General features: G+C 40.9%; 1 protein-coding gene across 4 annotated transcripts in view; it reads left to right on the top strand.

Moving 5' to 3' along the window:
• The first annotated feature begins 689 nt into the window (after window positions 1–689).
• The window catches only part of SLC38A9 (solute carrier family 38 member 9), a 39,257-nt gene continuing 29,615 nt past the window's right edge, over window positions 690–10,331 (top strand). Inside the window, exons 1-2 of one of the 4 annotated variants that reach the window (XM_015848728.2) lie at window positions 690–816; window positions 6,499–6,645. In XM_015848728.2, the coding sequence (XP_015704214.1) occupies window positions 6,542–6,645 (104 nt within the window). In that variant the 5' untranslated portion in view covers window positions 690–816; window positions 6,499–6,541. Of the gene's footprint in view, window positions 817–866; window positions 1,070–6,498; window positions 6,646–10,331 lie in introns of those variants that run through there. The other 3 variants (XM_015848730.2, XM_015848729.2, XM_015848727.2) reach the window with 3 other exon arrangements.

Here is a 10,331-nt window from a genome sequence, read left to right as displayed (position 1 = left end):
TATCGGTTTAGGGCTGAGTTTGAGGAAGTACAGATTGGGATATGTGCTGAGCTTGTGTTGAAAAAGCTTTTTCATGTGGGAAAGCTGTATCAGCACCATTTTCCTCGCATGCAGTTCAGTTTTCCCTAGCAAGAGCTACCTACTCTTGAACAACCTACTCTGGGGAGCCTGCTTTGACAAGTTGGATTTGATGACACCCAGAGGTTCCTTCTAAACCTGTATGATTTGTGATAACCCCTCATGTGAACCATTATAAATGCTCCTGATGGACCTCCGTCAGGATCAGTGTTTGTGCCAGGGTTGCTGGCCACACTCAAGTGCCCCCACCACCCAGAGCAGAGAGTGTGGTAGACATGTTGTTGCAGCACATGATACTTAATGGCCCGTGAGATGGAGCCAGGCTGTTACACTTGAGAATCTCATTCCAATGAAGAAAAAATCACGATGCAGGAGCTGGGCAGGGCAATGGGGCACTTCGAGCCCTGAGCGATATCGCTCAGCTCCTTGAGGCCAGACCCAATGTTATGTCTATTCAGTGGGACGGGTAGTCTGTCACATTACGTGTACTTGTGCAAATCCCGCTCTCCATCCTGTGCCTTTGAAGCACTGACAATACTACAGCTTTGCAGCGCTGTACAAACGCCGTCGAAAGGCGCGGCTGTGCATGGCGGCAATGGTTGCAGAGCGGTGACAGGGCGACAGGAGCGGGGCGGCTCCTCCCCGCCGCCAGCAGCCACAGGCGGGGCGGCGCCGTGCGGCTCGCTGGGAAGCGTAGTCCGGGGCTGGGAGCTTCCTGTTGTCGGCTCGGAGCTGCAGGTAGGAGGCCGCGCCGGCACGGGGATCCCGTAGGGGAGCAGCCCGCAAGGAGGGCCGCGGTGCCGCCTCGCCTCACTGCAGCGGGGAGCGGCCTGTCCCACGGGCCTTTCGCTCCTTCGGCCGGGGCGGACCGAGCCGCGCCCTGCGTGCTGCCGGCCCAGGGGGGAGGACGGCGCGGTGTGAGTGCAGAGCCCCGCCGGGCTGCCGGGCCGCTGAGCTGTTCCCTTTAACTGTGGTGGTGAAAACGGAGTCAGTAAGATGTTAAACTTCTTCTCGTTCTGATGGTTGTAACTATTTATTTAGAAGCTGTACAGATGTATATATGTCTAAATAATAGGCTCGTTATCTGCTGAAAATAAGTTTAATTTCTTCTACGCTTTACTTAGACACCATCCGTCAGTAGCATGCGCCCACTGATGCAGCCTGGGGTGCTTAGGAGGACGCTCCGAAAGTACTGCCTCCTATTTATTTCTTTGGAAACTACAAGAGCTACAAAAAGCACAATAATACTATTTGATAGAGGAAGTTCCCAGCTACAAAATGCTCTTTTTCAACGTAGTCAGCACACATAGCTGTGCGTTTTTGCCAGTGATGAACAAGAGCCTGCATGCCACATGCATAAACATATGAACCAGTCAGTGGAGGTGCCCCACTGTCACTGTCACCACTGCTGAAACACAGCACCCACCACCTCACTGTGCTCACTTCCACTGCTTGGGCTCCAGAAACATGCAGCAAGTGTCAGTGAATGTCAGTGAGTGCCTTTTTTTTTTTTTCCAAATTGAGGAGTTCAGTGCCACATCTTTGCTTCATATGCACTTCCATGTCAGGCTGCCTATCTGCTGCCGTATGTCACTCAGCAACAAAATATAAGGGGATATTGGTGGGAAGGTTCCTCCTGTGCTGTCATACCACCAACACCTGCCTCTGACGTTGTGGGCCAATATCACAAAATAGGAGGCATTGCTTTTACAACAGCCCATGTAGAAGCAGTGCAGCTTGTATCTGCAAGCAGTGTTACCATAGCAGATTTTATCTTAATGCTGTTTGTATGTATTAATTATTTTCATTCATTGCAGTCCTATGAGAATATGAACAAGCTGATTTGTGGCAAGTTGTCCCTGTTTTAAGGAGCTCTGGATGTCTGCCACTAATTTTACTTTTTCGGTACCTTCTAACTCCCAAAAAAGGAACATGGGAGCTCTTCTGTTCTGCTTTGAAGTTCCCCCTTTTCAGGGTAGAGCCTGCTTATCTCTCACAGTTTGTGTGGGTAGCCTGCAGTATACTTGAGACTTATGCCTTGCCTTTTACTGATCCATTCATCATTCAGAATTTAGGAGAAGGCCACCTCACAGCAAGTAGCACTTCTAAAATAATTTTTCTTGTTTAAACTGAGTACTTGCCTTAGTGGATTGTAGTACTTAAGCCATTAATGTGATGTGGAGTTATTCTTTATGTAAGAACAGACTGTGTCCACAGGTTTGCTTGCCACATTTTCATTGGAGAAATCTAGTTGACTGGGAGATGTACTTAGAAGAACCACAACAAATATGAAAACATAGGGGACTGCTATTGTACATAAGCTTAACAACAGTCCTCAGCGCAGCTTTTGTCTGCAAAACTGTTGTTGTGATAAGGCAAGTTAAAGAGGAACAAGTTAAAGTTGATTGAAGTTGTTTGATCATTTATTGTAACATGCATGACTTCACAGTTAAGAGTTAAGGCCTTGCATGTGATTGCTTATCAATTGAGTCTCCCCCTGCACTAAGAATTGTAGAATCACTGCTAGCATAGTGCATCAGTTTTGCTTTTGGTAACATGGAGCTGTTGTGCAAATAGATCTCAGAACTACATGTTCTGTTTTCTCTGCACCATTTCCAACTGCACAGACATTGAATGGCACACTGGAGGCTGTGGTAGCGGTTCTTCTCCCTGCCTTCTTTCTCCCACTCTTCCAAGAGAGTTCTGTGGTGAAGAAGAGTCCCTGCAGACGAGTTAAGCATAGTCTGAGCTTGTGGGATAACCAGGATAACTGACTAACAACGCAGTTCTGTGCCTGCTGTGGTGTAAACTTTTTTGGTAACCCCTTCCCATGGCCTAGGCAGAAAGTCTGTAGTGATCTGTCTAGTGGGTGTTTCATTTTAAGGTGCTGACACATGTACCCGTAGCAGAACTGAGTGCTGGCATAGATTCACAGTACAAGCAAATTGTGCGCTGTGTTTATCCTCCAGTGCAAAGACCAGATACAGCACCACCAGGCTAGAATGAGAGTTCTCAGTCTGGTGGTTCCTGGTTTTCACTTCATGAAACTTTTCATGCTTTGTTACTAGGAGAAAGGAGAACCTGGGAGGTAGAGAAAGCATAAATTTGCAGGAGCAAACCATTAATGCAAGTTCACCTCTGTTTTGAATACCACATGCAAGTCATCTGAGTGTAGCCTGGAGTGGGACTGGGAAAAGCACCTTGTGTACCTGTTGGTTTTGTTTCACAGTTTCTTTACCAGCAACAGAAAAAACTGGATTATGAAATCCTCGTTTGCTTGTTGCCTGTTGCTGGCTTTCTGATACAGTGCTTCAGATGTTTGTGGAAGAGTTATGAACAGGACTTACCACCACTCAAGACATTGACATGGTGTTTGAATATGTAGGTCTTTAGATTCTAATGACTGTTGGGACTGTGTTGGTAGCATGACTGTTTTGATTAAATGATTTGAAGATCATGTATAGAATTTTGTCTGTCATAAGTGTTTTTTAAATATAAATCTCCAAAATTACGTGTGTGTAGGTCAGATTCCTGGTATAAAAACTCAAGGTAGCTACAGCACTAGCAAAATAATTAGGAGAGAAGTAGTTGATTAGTGGAAATTGCCTGGCTATAAGTCTGGGTATCACAGCCAGCTTAATACCGTGTATAAAAATGTCTAATGGCAATGCAGTCCAGGCAAGGAGTAGGTATTAGATAAAAAGATAGTTAATCAGGTTAATTATTCTGTGTTTTGTTCTTTTGCCTGCAGTTATCTTTTAAGCTGCATTGGCTCTGGTTACAGTTTTCATATCATACAGTTTTCATATCATACAGTTTTGATATCTGCATCTATTTGTAAAGTAGTTAATTTGCTGGTTATGAGTCTCTCTTATCTGTTCTGGACAATAAGCACTTATAAGCTAGACTTTTGAAATGGGTTTATATTTAAGTTGGCCCTTAAGAGGCAAATAAACAGTGCCGTAACCCCAAACTATGCTTTCAAGCCTAATTTAGTGCATGCTACGTCTTGGAAAGATTGTTCTTCTTTATGGGATATTTTAAAATGTTGTGGGTTCTTTGCAGCTGCAGTACAGAGAAAGTCATACTGGTGATCATTGCTTTCTGCATTTTTCAGATTGAATTATAAAGCTTGAATACATTATTTACAAGAGGTGACACTTAATTCACATCAAAATCAGAGCCCATTTTGGCTAAATCCTGAGCATGATTTAAACTCAAACAAAAGAGGTTGCAAAATGCAGGAGGGAGGTATCTCAGCTCCTGAGGTAAGGGTGTACCTGTTTGAAAAATTATGTAGGATGTTAAGGTGAAAAATACAACAGAACAGAATAAAAAAGGAACAATTAATACTGGATTATAAGTCTTCCGCTTGAGACTTCTGGTAAAGTTTTACACAGAAAGAAGGAAGCTGTAAGCTTTAGGGATTACCATTAAAAGCAACAAAAATAAAGCCATAAAGACTATTTTCTCAAGGTACAATCAGGGAGGTACAGAAGGGCTTGGGAGTGACAGAGGAACAGGTGGATAGTCGTAGCAGTAGGTGAAGTCTCTGATCCCATGGTTTTCTTTCAAAGGTATTGAGCTGCTAGAGGAAGTGCACTGAGATAAGTTAAACTGGAGGTATGCAGGTCATAAAGGCAGTCAGTAGGGAGAAAAGAGGTGGCGTAGAGCTGTAGAAAATTATATGAGAGTAATCAGTGGAAGAGAAATGATCAAGAGGGAAGCTATAAATGGGATTTGGAAAGAAACTGAGTGTCACCTGAAAGGAAATTGAAATATTGCTGTCAATTAAGGAATCTCTTTGTAAATAGTGGTTGTTAAAGGCAAGCTGGAAAGCAGTTTTGACACTGTGTAGGAGTGGTGGAAAATAGAGAGGAAATGAGCAGGAATGTGAGAGGTGAGAGTCATGAGAAGACTGTAAAGTGAAAAAGAAAAAGAGTATTCAAGGCATTCCAGCTGAGGCCAAAGAACTAGCAGTGATGATCAGAAGGGAAGGACTTTGGAGTAAAGGATAATATGACAGTGCAAATGAAGGAATGAAGGATAAGATAAAGGTAGTGCTATCAAGGACTGCAAAGAATGCTTGTACAGTTGTCTTATATCTGATCACTTTTTGTGACCCGTTACAGAGCCAAGGTGAACAACATAAAATCATGCCTTTAAACTTAAAAGTCTTTATTCAAATCTTTTATAGCTTGATATAGTGTCATGGATACTGAAGGCATGAGGGAACTGGCGGCCCTGTGAGATGAAACTGCATAATTTATACGCCTTTGCGCAAGCATGCATGTGTGTCCAGGTAGACAACAGGCCTCGAGCTCAAAACTGATTCAGATTTAGAACACCTCATTCTGTCATTCCATTCAGTGTCATCCTTTTTGATCTTTTGCCATCTCTAGTTCCCATTTATCTTTCCATCAGCCTGTCTACCATACAAAATATCAGGAAACAATTGCACTGGAAAAGCTGATACCTCTGCCATTTTTGTTTGAAAAATATGTCCTGTCTGAGGAATTCTTCAGCAGGTAGCAGGAGTGAGAGCAGTTGAGCTGTTAGGTTTGTTCATCTGAACATGAGACTGTAGCAAGTGCCATGTAAGGTCTGTGATTCAGTTGAATATAATTCCATTTGCTTGAAAGCCATCTGCTTTCTATTGTTTAGCTTGGTGTGTTCTGAATGCATGCAATGCATAATTATTAATGCATTATTGAGCATTGAATCTTTGAATTAAAGTTGTCTTTAATTCAAAGAACCTGGGAATGATACACCGCTATATTTTAATCTTTATTCTCACTCTGGGAAATACACTGGAAAACTGCATGTGTATTTGCTGTAAAGTTTGAAGTAATTTATTGAAACAATATTCTCTAATTAATTTCAGATTAATTGTTCTCAGCTGTTCTGTTGCTGTTTGCAAACACAGCTCTTTTAAAAATCGCAGCAATCTTCAAGTTGAGAAGTGAGGACTGGAAAGGAGTCTCATGCTGTGAAAACCATTGGATAAGACCTACACATAAAAATACTTAACATTACTTCCTACATGGTGGACTTGTTTTTAGCTATGGCAGTTCAAAGTAAAATAAATTCAGATTGCAAACTTTTTCAGTCCCAGTATGAAAGCAACATTTGTCATAGTGCTTTAATTTATATTGGCTGTTGTTGTACTACAAGAGTCAGAGCACAATGGTTTATTGAACACTTTACTTAAATGTGGGGGGTGTTTTGAAATTGTTATGTCTGCAGTACTTGACCAGTGATGTTTGCATAACGAAATGACAGTTCCCAGCAGCAAATGGAAGGGGTTTTTTGTTTTCACCTCAGGAGCTTCTAAAGTTGTGGAATTCTGCCAGTCTTAAATCCATATCAGATATATAGCTTACTTAACTGCATTTGTCTTGTTTTCTTTCTTTTGTTCAGAATAACGGTCAGAGTCTAGAAGAAAGAAGTGTATTCATCAGATATGGAGGAGGATATCAAGCCTCTCTTGATTCCTGTAGGAGGCGATGAAAGTAATTATGGAATTATGAACATACAGTTTAATCCAGAAGATTTTAGATGCAAAAGGTAAGAGGAATGCTGGGCATGGAGAATGATTCTGTATTCATTTGCTGTCTAATCTTTGCTTCCAGCAAAAGAATTCTATGAAGACATAAAGTAGAATTTGGAAACTAGGGTCTAAGCACAGACAGTTCCTATTTTGTCTCTATAATATGTTTTCTCTAAGCACCAGATGAAGAAATGTGCTTTTTATTTTGTGTATAAGACTTTTCTACTGACATCATTTAAAGAAGTGCTATCCAATTAGAATTCAGCTTGTGAGCTAAAAAAATGCTCTTCAAACGCTGAATGAGTAGTACATATACTGAATGGTGATGATTTTTATATAACACAACAAAGTGAAATGTTGGGTTTATGCAAGAAAGTTCGCCAGATGCAGTAGGTAAATGGCTGTTCACATATGCGAATGGCTGTGTGTGCATTCTGAAGGTGATACAGGGAAGAATATGTTATTAGTTCATAATGAGGAAATATTTTGTCTTTAGGAAAGCTATAGTGTTTTTTGGATTGTTTTTTTCTAGACTGAGCAGATATGAAAAAGAGCAGGTTTTTTTGTGTTTTTTTTTTTGCTTTGTCTGCAAAAATAATATTTATCAAGCTAAGCAATAATTTTCTTACATCTAGTAATATTTTCCTACAATTTAACACCTCAGTTCCTCAAAGGAGCTCAGAGTGGGAGGATTCCTCTGTTATTGAAGTTAAGATTTTGTGAGCTGTTGTTTGTTGTTAAATCAAAACTAAGATCAGAATGAGAACTGCCCTTCTTGTGTTAGCTGGAGACAGCAGCTCCACTTTTTTACAAAAGGGAATAGCCCTATTCTTTAGGACAATGGTTTTACTCCTTTGCCTCATTTTATTTATTTTTTATTTCTGTTTCCATCAATCATCCTATTTCAGGCTTGCAGGCTTCCTGTAGAAACTGAAGGTGGCACTGTTGTACTCAAACTCCTTTTACTTACGGCCCCTTCAGCAAGAGTTCTCGAGGTTAGTAAATTCCTGTTGTCTCAGCCTGGATCTGTAGCTTTAGAAAGCCTTGAGGTTATACGTATGTTAGCCAGGACTAAACAGCTTCTCATCTGTGTGAGGGAAAGGGAAGGAAGATGGAGGGAAGACAAAGGTAGGAGTTAGCACAGAGGAACAATGGAAGACAGGTGTGGGCCTGCACAGGACAGTGTATATAAAGATTAGAAGACGGTGTAGGTGGAAAAAGGGGTCGTGCAAACTACATTTTTACTTCATCTTATTCCTGTGGAGGGGCTGAGCCCCTCGTGGCTCCTCTAACACAGAAAGACTGCTAATTTTTATAGAGGTTTTGGGGAGCTCTTTGTGCTGAAGACTGCATGCATTGTGTTGGAGGAGCAGTGAGTTTCAAGAAGTAATGGGAGAAGTTTGCCCCTCTGTGATATATCGAAAAGCCAAGATCCACTTTTCAGAAGTGAAGTTAGGTATTCATTCCTTATCGTGCTTTTCATTTTACGTGTGACTTCTTAAATTTGATGATTCAACTTCATAAAATGTTATAACACACATGGTGCTTAGTTCTCTCTCCAAAAGCAGTGATTGTTCCTGGATTATGTTTCCACCTCCACAATCTCCAGCTTCGCATATCCATTCTCTTTGTCCTTACTGCTTCACCCTTAAGTTCTTTCTTCCATTTAGAACATCCTAGTCTTTTGTCTTCCAAGCACACAGAGGCACAAAGACAAGGGGCATCAGACCTGGGATATCAGAAAGGCCTGGAAATCATTGTGGTGCCAAACAAGGTTGAACCCCCATCTTTACGTATTGGAAGGTGTAGCACATATTTCAGAGTGATTGGAGTGATTGGGCATTGTAACAGGCTGCCCAGAGAAGCTGTGGAATCACTATCCCTGGTGTTCAAGAAACATGTAGGTGTCCTGCTTAATGGTCACAGTGCAGTGGGCAGCACTGGTGGTAGATGAACAGACTAGATGGCCTTTGAAGTCTTTTCAACCTTAATGATGCTATGATTCTATGATCTTTAGAACAAGGAATGAGGAAGAAGCGGGCCATCAGAGTTCGCCTTGACATGGTCAGAGCAATACTGGGGACTTTGTAGTCTTGGAAGAGTGACTGGAAGGGCTTGCTCTTTTGATCTTCAGGGAGATGTAGCTGAAGGGAGAGGGGTTTGTCAGCTGCTCCTTTTTTAACTCACTGTTCAGAAACTGTAATGGGATGTACACGTGTGATCACTTACCACAAATGTTCAGAGTCCCTATTAAGCTTTGAGATCACTATCGGAGTGTTCTGTGTAATCTTTTAAAATTTATTTTGTCCTTTTTTAATACTGTTCTGCTCCTTTTCTGGGGCTTTGGGTTTTGATTGCACTTAACATAATTACTTGGTTTTCATTAAAGCTTGGAGGATTTGGGATTTTTGAAAGGCATGTTTTTCATTGTTTACATAAGAACAAAGAACAAATTGCTTTTCTTAATAGAATTGTAAATTACTTTATCTAGTATTCTCCTGGTATTTTGGGCAAAATACAGAGCTACTTTTAACATTCTCAAAGGGAGTTCTTCACAATGACCTGAATTTCTTGCACTCTGTTAGGTTTGTTTTCCTGTTTTGTAGGGCCCTTTGAAAGCCAGGCTGTCATTATAATGGCTGGTTGATGCTTATTGTACTCAAGGGATAGCAGGTTTTTTTCTTCTAAATGCTCTTTAAACATACTTTTTGTCAATGTATTGTTTTGCATATGAAAAACAGCGCCCCTTTTAAGGGAAGATCAAGCCCTCTGTGTTTCACCCTTATTCCCCTTCCCTCCCCCCCCCCCCCCCCCCCCCCAGTTCCTTTTGAAGTTCCATAATGTTCTTTTACAATGTAGGAAAGATCAGTAGGTGGAATTAAACAGTTACAAATTAAACTGTGTCTGTAGGTGGCAGTCAGATAAGCTTTTCTCATGCAAAAGAATTTCCTTTTCATTTTAAGATTTCTCTTAACTTAAAAAAAAAATCAGATAATGGTTAAGGCTGACCTGCACAGCAGCTACAGTTTCTGCATTCATGCTTTTAGTTCTCCAAATCCACATTAACTTTTTATTTCATTGCTTCGTTTTCGTTTTTCTATGTCACAGAATCGCAGAATTGTAGGGGTTGGAAGGGACCTCTAGAGATCATCGAGTCCAACCCCCCAAATTATGTCACTAATATATCTAATAATTCCTCATCTTACTACTCCCTAACAAGACATCTAGAATATCTTTACCTTTAACAAAGTAGAGGGAAGGTGCTTGAAAATGTGGTATGGCAAAGCTTGTGTTTTTTTATTTGCTAAACCAGTATGAATCCCCCAAAGGATTATTGTGGTTCTTCTTCCAACAAGTATTTTAAGATAGTTGTGTGGTCACGCACTTGTCATTATAATTACAGTGGTAAATATGAATATGGGAAAAGGTTAAGTTGCCAAGAGAATAAAGACCATAAGCATATGACTTAAAATTCAGACTGCTTAGATGGTAGAAATCAAGTCATGGAATTGTTTGGAACTAGTTTCCTCAAGGTAAGTACAATAACATCTGCAGTGATCTTATGCAGATAGATGGAAGAAATTGCAACCTATGAATTCATGGTCAATATCTATATCTATAGTTTTTTGTATGACTTTTGCACCTTACTTTAATTTCCATGACAATGAAGCAGTTTCATTTCTTAGTTTCTTCTGTGCACTAT

Source organism: Coturnix japonica, chromosome Z (assembly GCF_001577835.2).
Source record: "Coturnix japonica isolate 7356 chromosome Z, Coturnix japonica 2.1, whole genome shotgun sequence".
Taxonomy (NCBI): domain Eukaryota; kingdom Metazoa; phylum Chordata; class Aves; order Galliformes; family Phasianidae; genus Coturnix; species Coturnix japonica.
Note: the sequence above shows the minus strand (reverse complement) of the source record. Positions and strands in the feature narration are given on the sequence as shown.